This window comes from Gopherus evgoodei, chromosome 6 (assembly GCF_007399415.2).
Source record: "Gopherus evgoodei ecotype Sinaloan lineage chromosome 6, rGopEvg1_v1.p, whole genome shotgun sequence".
Taxonomy (NCBI): Eukaryota; Metazoa; Chordata; order Testudines; family Testudinidae; genus Gopherus; species Gopherus evgoodei.
The window spans coordinates 14,633,094-14,660,829 of NC_044327.1; the positions used below are offsets into that span (position 1 = coordinate 14,633,094).

Here is a 27,736-nt window from a genome sequence, read left to right on the forward strand (position 1 = left end):
GTTTGTATGTGATATGCAACATAATAGGATACAAAACACCATGGTTAGCTTTGCAATGTATAGTTAATAACATTAGAGAATAAATTAATGCTATTAAAATCAGACTGATGAGAAGTCATTTGAACTCTAATCTTCTCCAGCAAGTTGGTTTATGATTTTGCTTACTAGCCATCTCTCCCGCGCTTAGTGCTTCTCTTAAAAAGCATTTGAGGAAATGTTATATGCTTATCTCTCAGCTCTTCTGGTTAAGAGATCTTTGGGGATGCCATGCCTATAAAAGGGCCGTTAGAATATGCTTATGTGCTTCCAGATAAACACTGAAAGTGGTGCCATGAAACAGCAACAGTGCTCTTAGCAGTGCTTGGAAGATCTCGTTTGTGTACATGCAGTGTAATGTCCTTGCCTAATAAGTGCTTCTGTATGTTTAATTAGTTCAATCTGAACAGACTTCCGGAGATATGTCATCTGTCTGAAGCTCAGAAAGATTTGTCCCCAGATAACTGCTAGGTTGGACCAACCAATTTGGATGAAATAAGAACTGATTCAAAACTCAAAAAAGTAATTTATTTTCTGATTAGTTCTCATATTTATGGTCTCTTCACTTCCTAGCTTCCTTCCATGATTAGAAATGGAGAAGCCAAAATACCATGAGAGAGTCTATTCATGTGAAATTTTCAGGTCTTCTAGGTGAGACACCAAAGACATTTGGATAGTGATAATACCTGACTCTTATATAGCATTTTTTCCCTCAATAGGTCTTAACGCGCTTCCTATCCAAAGTGTGGGAGCTTAGCTAAACAGAACTTTTTGCGGGTTATCTCTAGTGAATGGTGAATTTTCAGCTTACTTGACTCCTTTCCTGAAATAATTCCCAAACTCTGATGAGCCATATACATACAGTGTGGGCCTGATTGTGATCTGTCTTACATCTGTAATGTAAACCCACTTACATTGATGGAGTTACTCCTGATTTATACTGGGGAGAGATCAAAATCAGTCCCCGTTTGATTGTTGATCAAGCTTGTTGATAAAGCAAATTATAGCTTATAAGGTGTGTGGGGAGCTGAAGAAGCCATTTTTCAGTGCAGTTCTTTGTCGAGGAAGAAGTCATTCTCTCTGATGTTGCATTTCAAGTTAGATCAATTACTTAATCTTGGCAGAAAACATGAAAGCACTGGAAGCTCTTGAAGTAAATGGGTTTCTTTCCCCTGTGTTTGCTTTAGATAGTATATGTGCTGCTGCAAATAAGGTTTAACCCTGCATTCCTTCTTAAAGACACTCTTACCTTCAGTGGGAGTGTTAACTGAGCAAGGGCTGTAGGATTTGGGCCACCAAGACCACTTCTGGGTCTTAAAGTGCTTTACAGAGGAGGTAAGTATCATTCTCTCTCTTTCACAGCTGAGGAAGCAGAATCATGGAGACATGAAGTGACTTGACTTAGGCCAAAGCCAGAGCCAGAGTCAGAATAAAACCTGGTCTCCAGAATCTGACGCTGGTGCCCTTTCTTCCAGCCCACAATGGTATCCCTATGGGTTTGTCTACACTGCAATTAAACACCCATTGTTGGCCCATGTCAGCTGACTCGGGATTGTGGTGCTTAGGCTGCGGGGCTATAAAATGGTAATATAGATGTTCGGCTCCCCTCTGGGACACCCCCACCTCAGCCCCCCACTCACAAGATCTGAGAGCCCAGGCTCCAGTCCAAGTCTGAACATCTTTACTGCAGTTTTATAACCCTGCAGCCCAAGCCCCAAGCACCCAAGTCTGCTCACACAGGCCAGCGGCAGGTGTTTAACTGCAGTGTAGATGTACCTTGAGTCAATAAGTGTTTACATTTCTTCATTGGCTTTTGCCAATTTGGCCACAGGCAGCAGCTTCTGCTACCATATCAGCTGCTGAATAAAATCCGATATACAAACAAGCATCTTAACACTAAAGAGTTTCATGGATTTCAAGAGATAATCACTTAAGCTGATCCAGTTGAAAAACATAATTATTTAGACACTCGTAAATCAGAACATGCTAATTGATATCAGAGAAACAATGAGATTTATTATCCACTGAGGAAAGAGTATCTGAAATGGGCACAAGAAGTGAAAACTAATACTGTTAGATAAGGCTTGTGCAGGGAAAGCCCCTGGCAGTCCGGACTGGTTTGTTTACCTGCTGGGTCCGCAAGTTTGACCGATTGCGGCTCCTGCTGGCCATGGTTCGCTGCTCCAGGCCAATGGGGGCTGCAGGAAGCAGTGGCCAGAAAATCCCTTGTCCTGCGCTGCTTCCTGTAGCCCCCATTGGCCTAGAGCGGGGAAGTGGCAGCCAGCAAATCCCTTGTCCCACGCCGCTTGCCGCAGCCCCCATTGGCCTGGAGCAGCGAACCACGGCCAGTGGGAGCCGTGATTGGCTGAACCTGCAGACCCGGCAGGTAAACAAACAGGCCCACCAGGGGCTTTCCTTACACAAGCGGCAGCCCCAGTTTGAGAACCACTGGTCTAGTGGACTACTCACGGGACTGCAAACATTTGTACAGCACCTAGCATAATGGGGTCCTGGTCCGTTACTGGGACTCCTGGGTGCTGCTGCATTACAAATAATAAATAACAATTAGTGTAGTTATTTTGCAGTGCCTAAAAACATGCCAGCCTCCTCACGGTAATAAGGAGATGGGAAGCCTTCCCCTATAAGCTTCCAAACTGATTTCAGACACCAAGATGGAGGGAAAAGCCAAAGAGTGAGTAGTGGGGTTCTCTGTGTGTGTGACGTCAATGAGATGCTGTAGGAGAGATTGTCTAACTCTAGCGCTTCAATGAAAGATTGAAGTAGGATCTGACCTCAGCTTAACCATTCACTTCCTGTGTAATCTTGGGCAAGTCATGTAACCTGCCTGTGCCTCAGTTCCCCAGCTGTGTATAAAGTTGTGAGGGAGGCTTTGTGAGAGGAAAGCATTGCATAAGTACTAAGCACTAGTAGTATTTTTATGTCACTGTGACTTATGCCAAGTCTGCACATTTCTCTCCCATCCGCGAGTCCCAAACTCTTCTAGGACATCTCAGAAGCCAAGGCGTGCTCCTACAATAGGTCATTCTCAGGGTCACAGCATGAAGCAGACTGTCAGCAGTGCACAGCAGAAAGAATTGGGGTTCACCAGGGCACTTAAATAAAGCGGAAGGAGAAGAGAGGCTGGACATCATTCCTGCCGCTGGAATATTGAGTGGGGGCAGGGAGGTCCCACCTTCAAGTGGTAGTGTGACAGCTCTCCCTTGTAAGGGCTGCTTCTATTGGTCAATCCCGGTGCTTCTAGTAAATCAGCAAGGGGCGACTGACTGCCTTTATGAGGTGGTGGAACCTGGAAGCAGGCTCTTCCTGCTCTGTGCCCTCTGCTATAAAAAACCCGCCTTCTGCTATAAAAAACCCACCCTCTCCCCTTTCTTTCAGGCTATTGATTGCATGCCTATCCATGCAAATGTGTGTCATATTGTCAGGGTGGCTTAAACTGCTTGCCTTGTGCAGCAAACATAAATTAGGCCTTGAAATAAGGCAGGTTCAGTAAGCCCCAGGGTTAAAGTGGGCTCATTTTCACTTGGTGCCTGCTCAGATGCTTGGTATTTGAGAACTGAAAGCAGGGAAGGCAGGTAATTCAGGGTAGCTATTATAGAATCATAGGACTGGAAGAGCTCTTGAGAGATCATCTATTCCGGTCCCCTGCACTCATGGAGGGACCAAGTATTATCTAGCCCATTCCTGACAGGTGTTTGTCTAACCTGCTCTTAAAAATCTCCAATGATGGAAATTCTACAACCTCCCTAGGCAATTTATTCCAGTTCTTAACCACCCTGACAGTTAGGAATTTTTTTCTAATGTCCAACCTGAATCTCCTTTGCTGCAATTTAAGCTAATTAATTCTTGTCCTATTCTCACAGGTAAGGGAGAACAATTCTTCTCCCTCTTCCTTGTAACAACCTTTTAAGTACTTAAAAACTGTTATAGTATCCCCGCTCAGTTTTCTCTTTTCTAGACTAATCAAACACATTTTTTTTAAATCTTCCCTCACAGGTCATGTTTTCTAGACCGTTAATCATTTTTGTTACTCTTCTCTGGACTTTCTCCAATTTGTCCATATCTTTCCTGAAATGGGACACCCAGAACTGGACACAGTACACCCACTGAGGCCTAATCAGCATGGAGTAAAGCGGAAGAATTACTTCTCCTGTCTTGCTTACAATACTCCTGCTAATACATCCCAGAATTATGTTTGCTTTTTTGCAACAGTGTTACACTGTTGACTCATATTTAGTTTATGGTCCACTATAACCCCCAGATCCCTTTCTGTACTACTCCTTCCTAGGCAGTCATTTCCCATTTTGTATGTGTGCAACTGATTGTGCCTTCCTAAATGGAGTTCTTTGCATTTGTCTTTATTGAATTTCATGCTATTTACTTCAGATCATTTCTCCAGTTTCTCCAGATCATTTTGAATTTTAATCTTATCCTCCAAAGCATTTGCAACCCCTCTCAGCTTGGTATTGTCCGCAAAGTTTATTAATGTACGCTCTATGCCATTATCCAAATCATTGATGAAGATATTGAACAGAACCAGACCCAGAACTGATCCCTGCTGGACCCCACTCATCATGCCCTTCCAGCATGACTGTGAGCCACTGATAACTACTCTCTGGGAATGGTTTTCGAACCAGTTTTGCACCCACCTTATAGTAACTCCATCTAGGTTGCATTTCCCTAGTTTGTTTGAGAAGGTCATGTGAGACAGTATTGCCTCCTTCCCTCTCTCTGCAGCCAGCAGAGGTTATTTGTAAGAGCTAACATACTGGATGTCAAAGGCCAATAAAGTTGTAGCCATTGGCCAAGAGTTTCCAGTTTGGTGTCTGCCCTCACTGGTCCCCTGCCATTCACAATGCAAGGATACAAATAGTCCAGGACACCATGCTGTCCTTTCTGCAGCTTTCCTGGGCTGTGCAGCACTCCTTTTGTTCAATGGATTTCCTACCATGAACTCTCCATTACCAAAGAACAAAACGAAGTAAATGCTATTGACCCTCATACGTTGAACTTGTTAATAAAAGATGGCTAATCAGATGCCTGGTGTCTTGCAACGGTCCAACACGAAAGCCCTGAGCCTTGGCTTTTGTCTACAATGCTGTCTGTTTCAACTAGGCACTGATAGTAAAGGCTATGGTGATGAAAAACCCTGTAGTTACTACAACGCTCTTATTTTGTTAATGTTTAAAATGAGAAAAGATGGTCTTGTGGTTGAGACACTAGACAGAGTCAGGAGATATGAGCTCAATTATCAGCTTTGCCCCTGACCTGCTGTGTGACATTGGTCATATCACCTAATCCTTCTGTGCATAATTTCTCTTCTCCCACCCTTTGTGTCTCTTGTCTACTTGGGGTAGGATTTTCAGAAGTGATCTGCGTTGGCAAAACTCTGTACCCATTAGAGTCCAGAGTAAAGCTGCCATTGAAAGCAAAGCTGAGGACAATGCTGAGTTCTCTGAAAATCCCACCCTTAGACAGTAAGCTTTTCAGGCTAGGGTGTCTCTTGTTTGGGGTTTGTACAGCCACTAGCACAATGGGTCCCTGATCTCAGATGGGGCCTCTAAGCATTACTGTTATACAGACGCTCCCCGGGTTACTCAATCCCAACTTATGGATATCCGGATTTATGGAAAAAGTTCCATAAGTTCCACAAGCTTTTTTTTTTTTCATAATTGTTGGAGATACATTCCCAACTTACGCAAAATTCAACTTATGCAAGGTGTTCCAAAATGGAATGTTTGCGTAAGTCGGGAAGCTTTTGTACCATAAGACTATATCATCCTCTCCACTTGAAGTGCAAAGGAGATCCAGGAGAGGAATCCCACCCCATTGATCCCAAAGGCTCTAGTGAGAAGACAGCAGAGCCAAAGTACAGCAGTATCTACTCCTCTTCCCTCCAACCTATGGAAACACCTTTCATTGGAGCACCTGGCAGTAAGGTAACTACGGGTTCAGGGGATGGTAAGACCAACTGCAAGGAGAGCTATAGCCAGGAGGTACCTGTGCTACATAGAATCATAGAATATCAGGGTTGGAAGGGACCTCAGGAGGTCACCTAGTCCAACCCCCTGCTCAAAGCAGGACCAATTCCCAACTAAATCATCCCAGCCAGGGCTTTGTCAAGCGTGACCTTAAAAACCTCTAAGGAAAGAGATTCCACCACCTTTCTAGGGAACCCATTTCAGTGCTTCACCACCCTCCTAGTGGAAAAGTTTTTCCTAATATCCAACCTAAATCTCCCCTACTGCAACTTGAGACCATTACTCCTTGTTCTGTCATCTGGTACCACTGAGAACAGTCTAGATCCATCCTCTTTGGAACCCCCTTTCAGGTCATTGAAAGCAGCTATCAAATCCCAGGGGAGTTAGTGCTGACCTTCTGAATGCAACTACCTTATTCACCTCCATAGGGTGCTATCTCTGAAGCCACACTTCGGTGTCTAATTTTCAGAGGTGCTGCAGCTCCAGTTATCTTCAGTGAGAATTGTAGGTATTCAGCAACTGTGAAAATCAAGAGCTTTAAATGTTTTGCAGCATAACTGTTTAATCGCTGATACTTTTACCTGAGGGGTGTAAGAAAGAGAGAGAGAGAGGAATCAGAATCACTTAATTAGAGTAAGCTCTCTTTTCCCCAGCTTCTTTTTTTTCCAAAATTGCCCTTTGCTTGTTAGAGATATCCACAAGGAATAAAAAGACGAAAGTAGAGTGCACTGGAGGTAGGGTGACCAGATGTCCCGATTAAATAGGGACAGTCCGATATTTGGGGCTTTTTCTTACATGGGTGTCTATTACCGCCCACCCTCTGTCCTGATTTTTCACACTTGCTATCTAGTCACCCTAGCTTGAGGAAGGAATGGGATCCAAAGGAGAATTATGGACCTGGACCCATGTTGCACAAGATGGTTGTCCTGGAGTAAGTCTAAAAAGCACATGAGCTATGAGCAAGCCTGATTCAGAGCTCTAAATGATCAGAGGAAACTCTCATTTCTAGCTTATTTTAATACAGAAACAGAGTCTGGCAAGAGAGAGAAATAGCAAATTAATCGCACCACAGAATTTCAACTTAGATGAAACTAACGTTATCCAAAAAGGGCAAACTGGGGCAAACTAGGGGTGCTAGAACGGTCCTAGTGTTACACTGTTCAGCCCGCTGGCATGTGGTAATTGTAAAAGCCAGAGGCATCTTCTTTTAAACAATCAGAACTGAAATGCAGAGAGACACAAAGCCTAGTTCCATTGTTTTCTTTGTTTCCTTGACAGCCATTTTCAGGAGCCCACTCAAAAGTTGTCACCACAAAAATATTTATGACGATTGCAAACATCAGTCATGACCTCTGGTGTGTGTATTTTGATGCAGTCTCCGGGCAAAAGTTTGCTCTGTCAAACTGGTACAATCCCACTGAAGTCCACGGGTTTGTGCTGCTTCGGTTTGACCTAGAGGGAAAATTGTCCCTCAACGTGTAGGATGGTGCTGCAGTGTGTAACACGCCAACTGGAATGACACTGTTTGTTAAACATCTTAAGTAGGTTATTTAAAGCAGAACTTTTCCTAACCCAGCTCAGTTGTACAGAAAGGAAAGGCACCTGATTTTCATGATTTAATTGGCCTCCCTCATTAAAAGTTTAGACTGGGTACAGCACAAAAGGTTCTTTGGATGTCAATGGCCAAATCCTTCATGTTTTAGTATTGTAATTAGTCATCCCATAAGAGATGGTCAAGAAAAGGAAAAACAATTCTGCAAAAAAATGGTCATTTTCATTCTGAAATGGACTAATTTATTTTTGTTTTAAAAAATATTGTGAATATCTTTTGAGAGATCCATTTTTGAATCTCCTACCCTACCTTTGCCCTCTGCCCCCCAAAAATGTTGTTATTTTAAAATAAAGGTCATTTTTCATTAAAAAATTGAGTGAAAAATTTCAGCTCTATCAGATACTAGAGTTTCAAGAGTGGTATAAAAACCCAGATATATAGAACTCAGTCATATCAATATGCTGTTAAGGTTTGTCCCTTCCTGGTACTGCCGCTAACCTGTTGTGTGAACTTGGACGGATGACATAACCTCAGTGTCCTGTAAAAATGAATGGAAGGGGCCTTTGGTTTTTGGTTTTTATTTTATTTAATTAATAAATTTTTCCCCAGGAATTTATTGGTGTTTATTACTACAACAACAAAAAGAGGTGAAAATCGGTGGAAAAACTATTAATTTTTCTGGGTAAATATCAGGGTTTATTTTGGTGGATGGAAGGACTTGGGGGAGAAAGTATTCAGTAGATTAATGCTTTGATTAATGGAATTCAGTGCAGTTTGCTGCAGAACTAAAACAGAACTCAAAACATAATGCCACCTGAAAGTTTAAGAAAACAGTAGCTCTTTAATCCCCAAATACAACTTTTCATTTGAATAAAGAGTTTACTGTTGTAGACTTAGAACTATTAGCCTTTAAATGTTTATATTTAATAATTGGGCCACATCATTTGCAGGGCATACACTCAACTTCATCCTTTTCTCCTGTTTATTTTTTTTTAACTTTCGAATACTTCCTCGTGTTCTGAAACACATTCTGATACAGATTTTCATTTTCTTCCCATTTTAGGATGTCAGATCTTTAAACCGTTATCTGTTAACAGCTTGAAATGTGTACGTGGTAGGCATGAGATTCATCAGTACGTTCAGATTCACACACACTTCAGAGCATGCATGTCTGTTTGTTTATTGTGTGTACCTTCTAGACTAATACATAGCCTTGCTTCAACAGGCAGCTTTGCAGATACACACTGACTAATGTATTATAGTAATACATAGATCTCATGTAATGTATTCTATTTTCCTGATAAAACAAATCATTTTTATATATTTGAATGATACAAAAGTAGGAGGTAAATCCAGAAAAAAAATACTTGTTGTAAAATCTGGGATTTTTAAAAAAAAAATCAATATTAAAAAAAGATTATGTATCTCTCAATGCAAAGTGCTTTGAGATCTATACGTTAAAGGTGTTCTAAAAGAGCTAAGTCTTATTATCCAAGCATTTGTATACCTTTCTTTGAACACTGTGACAATCGCTGTTGAGGATGCTCTTGAAGTGTTACTATTTCCTCTGTTGTTCACTATGCTTGTGCAAAACAATGTGCAAAATGAACCCTGCTGGTTCCAGCCCTGGAGCAGAGCAACCCAAACTTGACCACATATTCATAATCAAAATGCTGTCTGTGTTATCTGGTTTAACTGAGGACATCTCCCCCTCTGGCTCTGGATACATTTCTGCCTGGAAAGAATGTGAAGGTGGAAAGCTTCCCTGTGAGACTCTGAAAAACTACATCGGTGGAAGATCTGACCAGAATCAGCACTGCCTTATTTCTTTGCTGATTCAGTCTTTTATTCTTCCCCTCCCTGTCTTCACTGTTCTGTGTTCGCAAGCAATTTTGTCTTCTCCTCTATTTAAATAAACTCTGATCAGCGGCTTTAATTAGTGCCCAGTTCTCTAGCAAGACTTAATCAGGCAGAGATTATCCAACTTGGACTCAGGGGTAGCCAAGAATTCATAGAAATCTCACTAGGGCATATCTTATTTTGTGACATGTGCATACCTCTTGGTTATCACTCTTGCAGTTTAGAGGGAGCTTGCTGTCTGGGTATATAAAACCACAGCACATTCCTGTTAGATCAGGGTCACTCCAGCAATCGCTACTGTTCACTCCCCCGCTCCAAACCCCCTTTTCCCCCACATATATGGGATGTGGTTTGATGGAACAGAGGCTAAAAATTCTACAGCAGAGTACCTAACAGTGACGGAGCTGCAATTATCATGCTTTGCTGTTGATGATGAGATCTGAGATTGGAAGCGGGTGAAAAGGTGCAATAAGGAATATTATCACAGTAATGAGGGTAATGAAGATTGTCATTTCATAACAGAAGAAGGTGGGGTTCTCTAGCTTGCGAGTCTGTTTGCGCCTGACTCTCTGACTGGCACAGTCTGCCAGAGGCAGAGCAATAATGTTGCTACTAATTAGGATGATAGACGTGATGTGGTTGCTGCTGCAGATAGGAGGATAGTGTAAAACAAAAGGATACCTCAGTCTCTGTAAACTGATGGCCACTGCTCGCATGAGAACTTCAATTACTAAAATAAGGTCTAGTATATTCAAACCTTCTGTGAGTCTGTGCAGAGACTCATCCAGCTACTAAAATGACCTTAAAGTTTCCATATATATAAAAAAGCAAATAAAGCTTTGGTACTTGTTTGCTTTTCTTGTCGGTAACATTTATTTCTGTAGGGTGTTTACCCCAGGGCAGAATGTCTGCCTATCTCACTCAGTCACTTAAATAAAATTGAACATGGGATTTAAGGACGTAAGTAGAGATAGGTGCAGGCAGTGTCCAATCTGCAAGAAGGCTATGCCTCTTTGGGATTTGCCGTGATGATGATGATGATGATAAGAAGGCCTTGACTCATCCAGGCACATAAACATGTGCTTCAAGACTATTAATTTTAATGCACTTAAGTAAGTGCTTAAGTGCTTTGCTGAACTGGGATTATAAGGGAAGGAGCGCTTCCTGTGGTATATTTTTGCAGCCTAATTTGACTCTGTCCAATTGCAAGGCTTCATGTGGATGAAGATCTGATTTCTCAAATTCCACACCGAGCTGACCTGTGTGAACTCCGTTGGCTTCACTGAGTATAACTGACAGCAGAATTCTTCCCTGAGGGCTAAGCTTGCCATCAAAATTCAGCAGTGGTGGTGGAAAAGATTTAATCACATTACTTTGAGTAAGGTTAACAGGAGTTACCCATGTACCTTCCCTGTGCTTCAGTGGGAAGATAGACATATATCTGTCTGCAGCATGACAGGGTATTGCAAAACAGACTGTAGTAATGTCAGAAACATGTGAGGGCCCATATTGTGCCATTGAATATTGAGGATGAGATTCTGGAGAAAAAACAAGATGCTAAAAGGATTTGAAGAATTAAAAAAAAGGCTGAATTTTCTAAGATCCCGAGATGTGCTTAATAGCAAAGATTGTCTGAACAGGAACAAGTCCCATACTAAACTGGAATTACTGACTGTTTGAAAGGTAACCTCTGTAGATATATAATGTTTGGTTTTAAGGGAGAGGGCAGTAAAACCTTGCTCATTGGATATAAAAGTTACCAAGAGTATCTCGTGTTCACTGCGTTTTCCCATCTGAAGGGCTATATTTCATAGAGCTACTGCTAAGCAAAAAGTCATTCTTCTGTTTACTGTGTTGTTCTAGAACCTTTCAGTTAAGGAGGATTTAATCTTGAAGCACGGTGTGTACATGCTACGGCCTCTGATATGTTTTCTGAAAGCCAGGTGCACCTTGTCACATGCAGTGAGCAAGCACAATTTCAACAGTGGCTGTGAAATTTGCCTGCCTCTGAGTACGTCTTAGGGGTGATTTCAGAGGTTTTGAGCACCCTAAGTTGTAGCTGTGCTGCAGGGGCTCAGCACATCTAATCATTAAGCAAGTTGGTCATCCAAAAATAGAGGCACCTGCTCTGTTGCCTATTTTTGTTATTTCAGGTTGTAAGCCCTCAAAAGAAAATACGTGCATACCCGAGACCCATGTGCAGACATGCCCTTAAATGTAAGTGAGTGTACGTCTACATTTCAAGCTGGAGAGGGTTGAGTCCCAGCTCGGGAAGACTTTCTCATGATTGCTTTCATTGAGCCAGTGCACTAAAATTGGACTGTAGCTGTGGCAGCATGAGTGGGCTAGCAAGCAGGCTTCCTGCCCTAAGGACATGCCCATGGTCTCAGATGGGCACATACTCGAGGCAGATAACCCCTCCCGCTGGTTGAGCTGCCACAGCTATCTTCTATTTTTAGTGCCCTAACTTATTCAGAGGTAGCAAGTGTATGTCCACCTGAGCTGGAAATCACACCCCAGCTCAAAGCGCTGATCTACCATAGGCAGAGCTGGTAGCACAGCCTACGCTTAAGGCTGCCTGACATTTCCCATTATAAGAGTCTGTTTGTATCTGCTTTTAATTTTGCAAGATGTTAATTGTTGGGCTGAAATTTTCCACGCAGGATGTTTGCCTCAAGCTGAATTTTTGGTTTTTTTGTTTACATCTCCAAATTCCTCCGCTGTCAACAAATATATGTGAAACTCAGGGGCAAAATATGCATCTCATCCCTCTCTGATGCTGGTCCATATAAAGTATGCCAATTTACTGAGCCTATCAGTTACTCCATTCGTTCAAGTGGCAGAGGTCTGTGGCCTGCTGATGAATTGGGGGGAGATGGGGAGGAGCCACAGTACTGATGCCACACAGTGGAATTTCCATTTCTTCATTTGATTTTCTTTTTTTTTTTAAAAAAAAACAACTTAGGAAATTACACGCATGTAAAAGAAAACTATGTTGAATGGTTGCAAAGTCAAGTATGCAAAAATCAGGAATTGCGAGAATTAAGGCTGCCTGCACACTCTTAATTTAATCTCCTAGAGCATATGCATGATGATACAGTCAACAATTACATTATCACATACTTTGCCCCCCACTTTTGAATGCTTGACTTCTCAACCGTAACTTTCTTTAACATAGTGGTTCTGTGTGTGATCTGTATATACAGTATGTGGGCTTCATCATATTCCCTACCCTCTGAGACATGCTCCTGGAGAGTCACCTCTTTAGCATCTCTTTAAACATGCCATGTTATAATGGCAGTCACAAACTAGCATGCTGTACTCTGAAAGTCTACCCATGTATTGTTTCTCTCTAGTCACTCAAACAATCTCCTTTTCTCTAGCCAAACCAGTTTGGACTTTAGGTTTGCTGTGCTGAACTCTTGAATAGCTACTGATTGATGAATTCCTTCTATCCCCCTCGCCTCGGAGTTCCTGTTTTAAAGGCATGCTGCCGTACAGCTGTCTCTGCTGCATTCATGCAGGTTCTGATTACTATGCATGCTATTGATGTTGAGCTCCTGTCATGACCCAACACTCCATAGGAGGAGCAAATGAGCTGAGACGTCAAGGGAAAAAATTATAGCCATGCGAGCTATCCCTGTACTCAGCTGCTTTTGGAGCACATACATGGCTTGTGTGACAGCAACAGTGCACAGAAGCAGCAATGAAATGCAGTTAGCAGTACAGCTGGGAGACAGGCAGGCAGGCACTGGTCCAGTTTCTAAAATGATCCTCTCGTAAGCCAGTCTGCAGTGCCTCCAAAAGTGGTTGACTCCTGCAAAAGAGCACAGCTTTCTTTGCAAATACTCTGTGGTGTAACTCAGCTTCCCTTGGTGACTGCAGCACCTTTTTTTTTTCCCTCCTTCCCCCTGTGTCCTTTTCTCCAGGATGGCGGAGGCAGAATTGCACAAGGAAAGGCTGCAAGCCATAGCAGTAAGTCGGTTTCATTTTACTTGCTCTTTTGTCTGTGAATAGGGAGCTGTGAGTTGATGAAGATCAAGGATTCCAGCACAGTAGCTGGGCAGCATTTAGCCAGTGTGGTTTTGGAGAAGTTTTCAGTTCTCTTTTTTCCTCCTTATCGCACAACTGATTAAAGGTTGTTTTTATACGATTTCACTGGTAATGAGGAGAGTTAGGATGCTCTCTCATCCTGACGTTCTAGAATACATTGTGGCATGCTTTTAAGACAAATGAAAGGAAAGAACAGGAGGAGGGAGGTGGTTGGAGGACAGCATTGGTACTTTGCTTTAAAAAAGATTATCACACTGTTGGAGCATTAGCTAAGCAGAATAAGAAGTTAAACTAGAGGGCTCAAGCATAGGGTGGCTTTTACTGGAGAAAATAATTCTTATTTTTTAAAAAAACAAATAGAATCAAGTAAAGAAGGCAGGTGATCGCTAATCATTTTAACTAGCTTTTCTACTGGTATTAAACCAGAAAGCCACATCTTAATGCCAAATGCCTTCAGCGAAATTCTCCAATGACCTATGCCGAGGGGCTGCTGGGACAAAGTTAGGGCAGAATTGTGGCCCAATTTTAGTCTAAACTTTTATTTTCCTCTTTGGTATTAAAATCAGACACACAGCGAGCTAGAGTCCAAGCTGATGCAAATGAGCATCGTGCCATTTGACTTCAGTGCAGCTACAGCCAATGAGAGCAGCTGTGGATTTGGCCCCAGTGTTTCAAAAATATAATTGAGCTTAGAATGGAAAACATCAGGTCAGTATTATTAAAGCGAATTAATGGTATCAAAAGCCCCACATTTCCATGACCTCTGTCCACCCGCGAGGCCCACATAACCTTGCCCTTGTTCAATATGACATTCAGTTGAGTTTTGGGGCTGGGGTTGGTATGGTCGACATGCTAATTCAGCAGATCTGTAGAGTCGGGTGGTGCAATCTGTGAAGATGGCTGTACGTTTCAGGTCTGAAGTGAAGAGGCACAAACCAACTGAGCCTGCTCCGATTTTAAGGTCCCCTGCAAGCGTGTTGCCAGTGATCAACAGATGTTGTGTTTTACTCTAGCTGCCACAGCTGGGTTATACATTTCCTTTGTAGACAGAGGAATGGCTGCTGCTGCTGCTGCAGTACCAAGTTGTTTTTCTTAGGTCCGTTAATCTGCTAATAGGCACGTGTATATTTAAAATAACCAGAAATATTATAAACTAAATATTTGTTCCTCTAAAATGTTTCCTGGAAAAGATCAAATGTTTTCATTTAAGGGGGAGGGCGGAGATATTATGGGGTAAAATGCTGAAAGTTTTAACAGAGAGAAGTAGCTGATTTAAAAAAAAAAATACTTGGCCAAAGTATTCTCCAAGTATAGGCATTTACAATTCCTCTGATCAAAGTATTAATAGGCCATTAAAGGGTTAATTCTCAGATTTCCCCACTAACATATTCTTCTTGGCATCTTTGTGCTGCCAACCATGAAGAATTAACACTGCATTGCTACAAAATGTATTGCAAGTACATGAGAGAATCTTTAAAAACCTTCTTTGTCTTCAAACTGAAAAGGGCTGGGGAATATATTCCTGCTGCTTCATTCCATCAGTGAATTATTCATAGCTAACCAGTGTTCCATGCTCCCAGTAGTGGGTGGTACTGTACGTAAGAAAGGATGCGCCTAAGAATAGCATCAACCCAACACTTCTTTCCATTGCCCGGCACTTTGTATTATCATTTGCACCGCTACAAAGTGAGAGTAAAATCTTTACCTGATAATTTGGTAAACGACTGCACAAAGTGCAGGCAATGATGGGTCTGGAGCCCTATAGTCTGTATACACTACGTTGTGGCATACTTTTAGCTGAAGACCCTGGTGGTGAAGAAGAATATGTTCAGTGACTCAAAGTACATTGAACACAGTTTAGCTAGAACCACAAAAGTATTCAGATTTGGTCTTGCTTTATGTTCAGACTTCATCCCCAAGCCAGCAGTTGTTTGCGCAAAGGTTCTGCATGTCAACAAGTTGTCCATGTAAGTTTTTGGGGAACTTTACTGCTCTAGCTGAATATTTGCAAATGTTTGTCAGAATAGGGGTAGGGATAGCTCAGTGGTTTGCACATTGGCCTGCTAAACTCAAGCTTGTGAGTTCAATCCTTGAGAGGACCACTTAGGGACCTGGGGCAAAAATCAGTACTTGGTCCTGCTAGTGAAGGCAGGGGGCTGGACTCAATGATCTCTTGAGGTCCCTTCCAGTTCTAGGAGAAAAGTATGTCTCCAATTATAATGTCAATCAGTGTGTGTTTCAAATGTGAGCTTGGTTCATCAGGATGGGTCACAGGGCATTTCTCCAATGTTCTTGATTTGCTGGGCCTATCTAAGATGATTAGGAGGATCAGCCCAACTTAAATGGTGTCTCAGAAAAGAAGGATGTAGGATTTCAGTTCAGCTCACTGGAAAAGTCAGGAGAAAATATTTTAACCAAGTTTTAGTCTGTCTTAGGTGGGCAAAGACCTACTACTGTACATTATTACTAGGGCTGTGTGAATGCTGGGGGAAAAAATCCTTCCACAAATTTCTAAACAAATTCATTTGGGCTATGATTACATCCCTTTTGTGATTGCTTAGATGGACAATCCTATGAACAAATTTACTGTGTGGAACAGTCACATAAATAGTGACTTTTAAGTGATTATTGCAGAATATTGAAGGAACACAAATTTCAAATTTGGAATTGTGAATCTGCCTGCCAGAAACTCGATAGTTTCCTATCAATCAAATTATTGTGATCTCTCAAAGTTAGAAACAAATTTCTATGGCTTGATCCTGCATTGTGAGCATGGTAGGAGTACAATTTGGGGAAGAAAGAATGTCTATTTGTTAAGGCACTAGTCTAGGATTTGGGAGATTAGGTGCAATTCCCTACTCTGCCACAGATGTGACCTTGGAAAAGTTACTTAGCTCTGTTTCCCATCTGTGATATGGGGATTATAACACTGCCCTTCCTCACAGGTTGTTGTGAGGAGAACTACATTAAAGATTGTAAGATTCTCAGATACTATGGGGCCATATAATGGTGAAATCATTTTTTAAAATTCTCTACAACATTTCTAAAACAGTTTTTCTCTGTAAAATACTGCTTGTGGCATAATGAGAACAGAGGATGGTCTGGAGGGATGTGAAACTTTTCTTAGCACTCCTTTGATATAACTTCTGTGTGATTTTTGCAACTTGTGAGTAACATGGTCTTCCCAAACAGATGGTGATAAAATCTTTATACCATGTATTTTTATATGTACATATGTATATTGAGTCCTTTCTTAAGCGATTATTCAAGGGACTGACAAAAATCGATTGCCTAGCACAAGCTGTCTTCTAACACAAATGAAGCAGAAATGTATGCAGTATGTATGGTATGGAGGTACTTTAAAAAGCAAGAGGTTGGAAGGATGGATTTCTCCTTATATGAGCTAGAACAGTAGATTTATTTATGATTCAGCAGATTTCAGACTTTATTGAATAATGCTAATCCTTGGTCTTGGATTAGTGCATATTTTGTGAAGAGGGACTGGTAAAATTTGGATGAAAGAAGGAAACATTTTTGTGGCATTTTAAATAATCGTGGCTGCCTTATGCTGCTCAGAAGTTTGGAATGTTAGTCATCCCAGAGGAGGTGGATTTAGTGGGTAGAGAACAGGTGAGGCTAGCAATTTATCATACGGTGGACAAATTAATCACATAGCTCTGAAATTTATTACATGGTTCCACAATCTATGACATGGTTGTCATCATCATGTAATGGTATAAATATATATGCATATGCTTACATATATTCTGTTTATAAACTGCCAGGCAAAAATGATTGCAATTCAGATCACAATAAGAGAGGCTCAAATTAAATGTGTATGTCCAATAAAAAATATATGTATAGTAAGAGGACCAAAAAAATGCTACCATGGCTAAACAAGAGAATAAAAGAGGTGGTCAGAGGCAAAAAATGGATCTTTTAAAATTGGAAGTCAAATTCTATGGAAGAACATAGAAAGGAAGATAAACTCTGGCAAGTCCAGGGTAAAAGTATAATTAGGCAGGCCAAAAAAAATTTGAAGAGCAATTAACAAAAGACACAAATTAACAGCAAAACATTCGTTAAGTCCATCAGAAGCAGGAAGCCTGCAAAACAATCAGTGGGGCCACCGGACGATCAAGGTGCTATAGGAGCACTCGAAGACAAGCCGTTGGAGGGAAGCTAAATGACTTCTTCGTTATCATTCTTCACTGTAGAGATGACAAGGGAGATTCTCACACTCCGACATTCTTTTTAGGTGAGCGATCTGAGGACCTGTCCCAGATTGAGGTGTCGACAGAGAAGGCTTTGGAACAAATCGATAATTTAAACAGTAATAAGTCACCAAGGCCAGATGGTATTCACCCAAGCATTCTGAAGGAACTCAAATACAAAACTGCAGAACTGCTAGGCATGGTGTGTAATATATTGGTTAAATCAGCCCCTGTATCATATGATTGGCGGATAACTAATACAACACTGTGGGGGTTTTTTGTTTGTTGTTTTTTTTTAAAGGCTCCAAAGGCAATCCTATCAATTACAGGCTGGTAAGCCTATCTTCAGTACAAGGCAAATTGGTTGAAACAGTAGTAAACAACAGAGTTGTCAGACACATAGATGAGCATGGTTTGTTGGCAAAAAGTCAACACAGCTTTTGTAAAGGGAAATCATGCCTCACCAATTTTTTAGAATTCTTTTACGGACTCAACAAATGTGGATAAGGCGCATCCAGTCGATATAGTGTACTAGGACTTTCAGAAAGCCTTTGGCCAGGTCTACACTATAAATATGCTGGTATAACTACGTTGCTCAGGACTGAGAAAAATCCACACTCCTGAGTTAAAGTGACCTAACTTCATGTGTAGACAGTACTACGGGAGGGCTTCTCCCACCTACATAGCTACGACCTCTGGTGGAGGCAATTAACTATGCCAACAGGAGAAGTTCTCCCATCAGCATAGTAGCATCTTCACTGAAGCTCTACAGCATAGTTGCACTGTAGCAGCGTTTTCAGTGTAGACCTTCCCTTTGACAAGGTCTCACACCAAAGTAAGCAGGCTTGGGATAAGAGGAAAGGTCCTCTCATGAATCAGTAATTGGTTAAAAGACAGGAAACAAAGAGTAAGAATAAATGGTCAGTTTTCAGAATGGAGAGGTAGATAATGGGGTCCCCCAAAGATATGTACTGGGACCAGTGCTGTTCAACATATTAATAGATGATCTGGAAAAAAGGGATAAAAAGCGAGATGGCAAAGACTGTAGGCAATACAAAATGACTCAAGATAGCTAAGTCCAAAGCTAACTGCAAAGATTTACAAAGGGATCTTGCAAAACTGGGTGACTGGGCAACAAAATGGCAAATGAAAATCAGTGTTGATAAATGCAAAGTAATGCACAATAGTAAACATAATCCCAACAACACATACAAGATGATGGGGTCTAAATTGGCTGTTGCCACTCAAGAAAGAGCTCTTGGTGTCATTATGAATAATTCTCTGAAAACATCTGCTCAATGTGCAGTGGCAGTCAAAAAAGCAAACAGAACGTTACGAACCATTAGGAAAGTGAGAGAATAAGACAGTAAACATCATAACGTTACTATATCAATCCATGATGCCCTCACATCTTGAATACTGGGTGCAGTTCTGGTCACCCCATTTCAAAAAAAGATGTATTAGAATGGGAAAAGGTACAGAGAACGGCAACAAAAATAATTAGGTTATGGAACAGCTTCCATATGAGGAGAGATTAAGAAGATAGAGATGGTTCAGGTTAGAATAGAGACGACTAAGGGGGGATATGATAGAGGTCTATATAAAATTATAAATGGTGTGGAGAAAGTGATTAAGGAAGTGTCATTTACCCCTTCATGCAAGACAAGGAACCAGGGGTCACCCAATGAAATGAATAGGCAGCAGGTTTAAAACAAACAAAAAGAAGTACTTCTCTCACAAAATACAATCAACCTGTAGAACTCATTGTCAGGGGATGTTGTGAAGGCCATAAGCATCACTGGGTTCCAAAAAGATGGAAGATAGGTTCATCAATGGCTATTAGCCAAGATGGCTAAGTCCCTGACTGCCAGATGCTGGGAGTCGACGACTTGGGATGACTCACTCAATAATTGCTTTGCTCTGTTCAATCCCTCTAAAGCATCTGTCACAGACTGCTGTTGGAAGACAGGATACTGGGCTAGACGGAGCATTGGTCTGACCCAGAGTGGTGGTTGTTATGTAAATCCCCATACCAACCTTGTCTTTTTCCCTTTTGCCCCTGCTATAGATTGGAGATGATCATCTGTTGTCACATGAAATTTAAGTATGCCCTATGAGTTGGATGAAATGTAGTTCCTTGATGATAGACCTAGCAACCATGCTTCCAGCCTATACCTGGTATATTGAGGTCTTGTGAGTGAATCAGAATAATTTAAAGGCATGATTTGAACATTGTGCTGAGAAGGACCCTCAAATTGGTCAATGGATGATCATTGATGCCGATTCTGTCAGCATGCCGGACTCAGAATGGATGGAAGAAGAAAGAGGAGATGCATTGGGTGCATATATACATGGGGCTCTTGACTGGTTTGACGAAGTTGTGGTGGGTGGCAGTGGAAGCTGAAATTTTTAAACTACCTAAAGTGAGAGAAGGCTGTCACACAGAGGCTTCCTGTAAATAAGCTTCTCTCTGCCTTCTGTGAAGAAAGGAGCAGAAGTAACTCCCCTGTTCCAGTGTATGAGATTCTCCGGGGATTCCAGCTGGTGCATGTACATTGGACAGAGAAAAGGGGAATCTCTATAATGTGTCTAGAGCAGACATATTGAAGGGTGAAAATAATGGAATCTAGAGTAGGGATACTGGAGTTTGCAGTGTGTACAGATTAGACTCACTGGTTCTTAGTTGGAAGGTGGATGAATTAATATGTGGGAGGACAAGATACTATGGTCTCTGCAGCCGCAACATTGGCTATCAAGGTAATCTGCTGGCAGGCCGCCAGACAGTTTGTTTACATTTGCACGACCACCTGTAGCTCCCAGTGTTGCGGTTTCTCCGTTCCTGGCCAATGGGAGCTGCGGAAAGCAGGTCTATGCGCCTGCACGACTTCCCACAGCTCCCATTAGCCGGGAACGGCGAACCACAGCCACTGGGAGTTGCAAGGCGACTGTGCAAATATAAACAAACTGTATGGTAGCTCGCAAGTGGATTACCCTAACAGGTAACCCTGCATGCTGCACACCACTGCTCTGGAGTGATACAGAGTGATGCGTTCTTGCGCTCTCTCTCTCTCTCTCTCTCTCTCTCTGTATATATATATACATACATACAATGTGTATGTATATATACTGTGCATCCTGGAAACTATCTACCCTTTGGGGCCAGTCTCAAAATCAAATGTTACTATTAATAATGTTTTAATGTGTATAAGAATTATGAATAAAGATCTTGTGAGAGTTTTAAAAACCCTGAATGCTAGAAATACAGGAAAGACACAATGAAACTTTCAAACTTAATTCTATCCCCATCCACCCTCTGCTTTAGGCTAACGGCCACCTTATACTGGCCATCTTACTCAATTTCATGTCCTGATTGGGCCACAGAAAACCAGTATGTCTATCAACACTTTCTAGGTGAGGCTAGATAAAATATATAATATCTGTAAAACTAGCAAAGAATCCTGTGGCATCTTATAGACTAACAGACGTTTTGGAGCATGAGCTTTCGTGGGTGAATACCCACTTCCTCAGATGCATCTGTAAAACTGTAATACAGTCTCTCAGTGAGCTCCCCATCTAAGGCTTCTATTCTGTACACACACATGTACGTGTGAGTAATTTTTTGGCATGCCATTAGTTCTATTGGACTAAATGGAATTATTCCTGTTTGCAAATGCTTTTAAGATTGAGTCTTAAGCAATGATACATTTTTGTTGCTTTTTGAATCATTTAATATAATTTAATAGATTATATTCCTGCTATAGATCTCCACTGGATACCTCAAAAACAAACAAACAAAAGAACTAGAGAAAGGTTACATTTTCTCAATTCAATCAGTTTTTAGAGTAATTTCTACAGAACGCTGTTGCATTTCTATAGAATACTATTTATTTCATCCTTATTCAACAGGATTTTTCTGTAAGAGTGTTAGCTTTGCTTTATACTACTGACCTGAATTCTTCCTTTGATTTGTGAGTGTGTGTGTGTGTGTGTGTTTTATTACAGTGCAGAGGCAAGGGTTTTTGTTTTGTTTTGTCTAGTCATGCTTACCTACTTGAGAAGGTAGTGAACATTGGAGTCCACTGGCACAATTCCTGTACTTGTGTGGAATCCTATGGATCTCAGCAGGAGTCCATGAGGGCAGATCCCCGTATAGGGACTGGCCTCAATAAAGAGCTATAGGACAGGAATATAATTAGTGCCAGTCAACCTGGTTTTATGGAAAATAGGTCTTGTCAAACAACCTGATATTTTCTGATGCAATTAGACGTTTGATAACGTTTTCTATATTGATATGTTACACTTAGATTTCTGTAAGGCAGTTGACTTAGTCCAGCACAACACTCTGATTAAAGATTTAGCACTAAACAATGCCCTTAAAGCTCACATTAAATAGATTAGGAACTGACTAACTGTCCAATCTCAAAAACTGGGAATACCATCAAATGGGATGTTTCTAGTGTGTTTGTACTGGGATCAGGAGTAGGTCTGACACCATTCAATATTTGTATCAATAATCTGGAAGTGAATATACAGTGACTGCTGATAAAATGTGTGGATGCACAAAGATTGGTGGAATGGTTAATAACACTGAGGATAGGACAGTCATACAGAGCAATTGTGGACATGCTCAAATCAAGACTGGATACCTTGAAGATATGCTTTAGTCATATGCAAGTTATTGGGCTAAATGCAGGGGTAACGATGAAATTCTAGGCCCTGTGTTACACAGAAGATCAGGCTAGCTTATCTAATGGATCCCACTGCCCTTAAAATCTATACATCCATGGGCTTGTAACTTCAATGAGATTTGTGTTTCATCAGTAATGCTCATGATAATTACAAACCCTACGAACTGTGATGGTGGAGCTCACATCTTCCCTTGTGTTCAAGGGATTATATGAACTGGTAGCCTGAGTGAACTGCACATGAGAAAGTGTATGCTTTGCCTGCCTAGCCTGTGGAGGAGCTTTTAGGCACCCTGAGCCTTAAAGATGGAATTTAAGTTAAGAATACATTCCTTTTTAAAATAACATTCATGAAATTGTAGGGTTTTTCCAAAAATATAGGTCAGATTGATTGTGTATAGAGATGTAAACTGTAGAAAGATATGCGATGGCTGCCCTGTAAAAAAGTTAATTTTGTTCTGAAGAGTCGGTTGGTTTGAAAGAGATTCCCTCTAGTTAAATGTGGAATACCAGTGGAATCAGTGATTTTTTTCTAGTCTGGAATTCATATTTTTGAATCTGAGTTTTTAGGAATAACCTTTTCATACCTACACAAAATTCAGAGTTTCTTCAGAGTGTCATTTTGCAGCTTTGTAAATTTCTGTTCATCCAAGGCAAGTAACTTTCCTAATGGGCTAGCAAAATATTTTTTTTTCATCATCATCCCCTATTACATCCTGCTAAAAACTAGGTGAGTAGATTTTGTTTCTGAGCTCATGCTCTTTTCAATTTTCAAGGCATTTTAGAGTATGTTGTTGTACATAAAAATTTGAATCCCAGGGGTTGAGGTCATATGACCTAAATTGGCAATTTTGCTTAATCATTAATGTGGTCTAATCATGATCAATAATAAGCTGGTTCATCAAGCTGTGATTCAGGAAAGCAGTTCTACTCAGGACAGCACTTAGGCGTATGCTTTATTTTAGGCATGCGCTTAAGTCCCAGTGTCTTCCAAGGGTCTTAAACCTGTACCTAAAGTTGAGCACGTACTTAAGTGCTTTCCTGGATCAGGGCTCTAGATTAGGGAGGTGGTGGAATCTCCATCCTTAGAGGTTTTTCAGGCCCAGTTTGACAAAGCCCTGGCTGGGATGATTTAGTTGGAGTTGGTCCTTCTTTGAGCCTAGATGACCTCCTGAGGTCTCTTCCAACCCTAATCTTCTGTGATTCTATGAGTACACACCCCTCCCTCAAAGCAGCACTGAAGTTCAGTCTGACTCTTCCAGCTACACATTTAACTCATTTTTCTCTGTCCTTCTTTTCTCTCATTGTCATGTTTTCAACATGCATTCACTGCACCGATTAATCCTAACTAATCTTCTAGAACCCCAGGTTTCAAGCCATAAGTTCTTTTTGTCCAGGACAACCTTAGGAACAGAAGATGTTCTGTATTTGTATCTTTTTTTTTGTCTCGGGAGTGGCCCTTTTGTGAGATGTGTGTGATTTTTGCTGTCCAGAGAAGTGAAGCTGGATTGCCACTGGGAACATAACAGCCTTCTGAGGTACTCTCTCATGAGAAATGCATGGTGGTGTTAGGATATGGGCTCCATGACATGCTCTTATTACAAATATTCCAAGAATGGGTTTGGTGTATGTATACCATACTGCCATCACAAACCATATCTCAATGAATAATTCTCTCTCGAAGCCCCAGCCAGTGCACCTCCATGGAAATTGAATGTGGGAGAGAAAGTGTTATGTCTGCATTTTCATAAAGGATGATGAGTCGTCCTTCAGAGCACATCTCCGTGGAATGTAACGCATAGCATCCATTGGCTGGCTTCACAGTCAAGATTTCCACAGAAAACAGATATAGGACCAAGACATTGTATCATCCTGGGTTCTGGATCCTATAAAACATTTGGACTGAATAACAAACCCTGCAACCTTTGCCCAAATCTTAAGCCTAAAACAACTCACAACTTTTGTGGGGTTTGAAAAAGTAAGGTTAACTTTGCTGGGTTTGAATTTGTATTATGCTTAAAACGTTTACACAAGCAGGCAGCAAAATGGACATATGTCAAGAAAATACTGCTGTCACATGTTTAATACAAGCTAGAAAGCAGTAGAAACAAACCTGCTCACAGGAATTTTCCAGCCCAGTTTCCAGATAGCGCCAAATCTCCAGGATTTATCCACACAAAACCATCTAAATTTGACCCGTCACTAACACACAGTTTAGCCCTACACTAGCTAAGATCACAGCCCTAGTATTGTTTCCATGCAAAGATTAATAGAAATCAATCCAGGAGCTGCAAAACTTGCCCTCAGTTTAATACAGTATCCCTTTTAAATAATTTTAGGTAAAGGTGGATGAAAACTGGTGAAAGATTTTGGTGAATTTTTTTCTAAATGTTCTGTAAAAACAGATGAAGATGAAGATTGAATTTTTGGAAAATGGTGACAGGCTCTACTACTAGGTGTAATTCAGCCTTTGCTGGCTGGAGCTACTGTGCTTTACTTCAGGGATGTAATGGCTAAACATGATGGACGCACAGGAATGCCTATAGCCAGACAAGAACATAAGAACTAGGAATATTGCGACCCCGATCTATCACTGATGCGGTTCAGAGTTTTCCCAGTGTAGAAAAGTTATTTGTGTGACAAAGCCAAGTTATCGAATAATTTGTCTTCCAAGGGTTAACCCCAGCTTAAATGGTTTAGTGGCAGTGAAATGAGCATGACCTTTTGGCAATAACACAGCGACCATATACAGTTCTTGGTGCACATATGCTTTTTGTTACTTACGTTTATACTACTCGCCGGATCAGCGGGTAGTGTTCTATGTATCGGGGATCGATTTGTCACATCTTGTCTGGATGCGATAAATCTATCCGCTAATTGATGCCCGTACTCCACCTCGGCAGTCGACAGGGGCACCACGGCAGTCGACTCGCTGCCATGAGGACGGCCAGGTAAGTTGAACTAAGATGCTTTACATAGCTGAAGTTGCATATCTTAGTTCTAATCCCCCCGCTAGTGTAGCCCAGGCCAGTGGGGTTCAGTGCTGGAGCAAGTGAGGAGTTATTCTTCCCCTCCAATAAAAACAAACTCTCTGCAGTGCAAAAAGCAAAAAATCAATGGGCTGGGGAGGCTGGATTTGGAGGCAGCCAGATCTAGTCTATTAGCTGTGAAGCTGGGGATGTTGCATGTAACCAGCATTCTGATGCGTTTACACAGATGATTTTAATTTGGGCGCCTTGTTGTGTGCCAAGTTCGTTTATCAGGATCCTCAGAGAACAGTTGGGTGGGTGGAGTTGAGCATACCTAGGAGATCTAATAATAGAGCAGCTGCCAATGGGCAGAGGGTTTAGGCCAGCGGGAGGTGGGATACGGAGCTGATGGTGTGAAGTTAAAAAGTCCCCAAGTTTCACGTGTATGGTGTTTGTATACAGATACTTCCAGACCCATGAGGGACACTATATTACACAGTTATCAACCCCCTGTGCTTCAGATTTTCTGCACAGTGGTGTATAGTGTTTTATTTAAAATAAAGCACTGACGACTAATAAGGAATGGCTATGCGTTCAAAGGCAAGAGGTTTAAACTCTGGGAGAGAGATTAAAAGCAGGTTGCCATGTCATTTATTGTTAGGGAAGGAACAATTTAGCATCTTTGATGCCTTCTGCAGAAAGCCACACAGCTTCCGTCTCTTTATGACAGCAGCGAGAGTGATTGTAGAGGTGTAGATTACTTGGGAATGGACAGTACTACAAAAGTTATCATCAAATTAACCAACCGAGCACCATAGGCTGTAAGGTAGATGTATCCAGTTACCAGCCACCTTAATTAAATTATCTGCTGCACAATACCCCAAAGGGAAATGTTTTTTAATAGATACACACAGTTGTCATTAGTATTTATTATTACAGTAGCACCAAGGAACCTGTATCAGAATAGGGAATCCATTATACTGTGGTTGTATATGGGCTGATCCAAACTCATAGGTTTTGGATCCAGCCCTGTATACCAGTATAGCCATTGTAAATGTAGGGGGTCATTGGCAGCTAAGATATCACTACGGCAAAGGAAACTGAATTTTTCATTGCAGTCCGTTGGCTTTGCCACAGTACTGCTGTGTAAGTTGTGTTGGCAAATGGAGACTTTTTAATGGCAACTTTGTGTGCGCATGTATGTGGGGAGGTTAATCCTTGACCTAGATACTTTAGATACTTTAGATATAAACTGCAGACAGAATTGAGAAGGAATCATTCTGACATCGAGAGTTTTTGCTTAACCTTACTTGAAGTGAAGGTTCTTTATATGCCATGCCATTTGCTTAGAAGAATTTATGATTCAGATCGAATAAATTAATTTCTATATTAATGATGATTTCTCTGGACATTTTAAAACACTGCAGTGACTCATGGTTAAGTTGGATAGATGTCTTCTCTTATTTTAAGATTGGGCCAGTACTGGGAGAGGAAGGATGCAGAGCAGTGATGAGTTCTTGGGGACCCCTTTGGTTAAAATTCTGCCACCAAACTGACGGTAGAGTTGGGGTTATTTCTGTGCATCTGATGGAGTGACCCTTTCTCATAGACTCATAGGTCAGAAGGGACCAATCTGATCATCTAGTCTGACCTCCTGCACAAGGCAGGCCACAGAAACCCCACCCATCCAATTTTATAACAACCCCTATCCCAGGACCGAGTTATTGAAATCCTCAAAATTGGTTGAAGACCTCAAGCTGCAGAGAAACCACCAGCAAGCGACCCGTGCCCCACGTTGCAGGGGAAGGCGAAAAACCTCCAGGGCCCCTGCCAATCCGCCCTGGAGGAAAATTCCTTCCGACCCCAAATATGGCGATCAGCTAAACCCTGAGCATGTGGGCAAGAGTCACCAGCCAGCACCCAAGAAGGAATTCTCTGCAGTAACTCAGTTCCCATTCCATCCAACATCTCCCCGCAGACCATTGAGCAGACCTATCTGGTGGTAATCCAAGATCAGTTACCCAAATTAACGATCCTATCATAACATCCCCTCCATATACTTATCAAGCTTTGTCTTAAAGCCAGGAAAGTCTTTTGCCCCCACTACTTCCCTCGGAAGGCTGTTCCAGAACTTCACTCCCTACTGGTTAGAAACCTTCGTCTAATTTCAAGTCTAAACTTCCTAATATCCAGTTTATACCCCATTCGTCCTCGTGCCTACATAGTACTAAATTAAATAATTCCTCTCCCTCCCTAACGTTAACCCCCCTGATATATTTATATAGAGCAAACATATCCCCCCCGCAGCCTTCTTTTGGCCAGGCTAAACAAGCCAAGCTCTTTGAGTCTCCTTTCCTACGGCAGTTTT

At 41.5% G+C, this 27,736-nt stretch overlaps 1 protein-coding gene across 4 annotated transcripts in view; it reads left to right on the forward strand.

Moving 5' to 3' along the window:
- Positions 1-13,111: 13,111 nt before the first annotated feature.
- PALM2AKAP2 (PALM2 and AKAP2 fusion) overlaps positions 13,112-27,736 on the forward strand; it is a 427,797-nt gene continuing 413,172 nt past the window's right edge. For 3 of the 4 annotated variants that reach the window (XM_030566709.1, XM_030566710.1, XM_030566712.1), the window contains exon 1: positions 13,112-13,422. In XM_030566709.1, coding sequence (XP_030422569.1) covers positions 13,378-13,422 — 45 coding nt within the window. In that variant the 5' untranslated portion in view covers positions 13,112-13,377. The remainder of the gene's footprint in view (positions 13,423-27,736) is intronic. The other variant, XM_030566713.1, reaches the window with a different exon arrangement.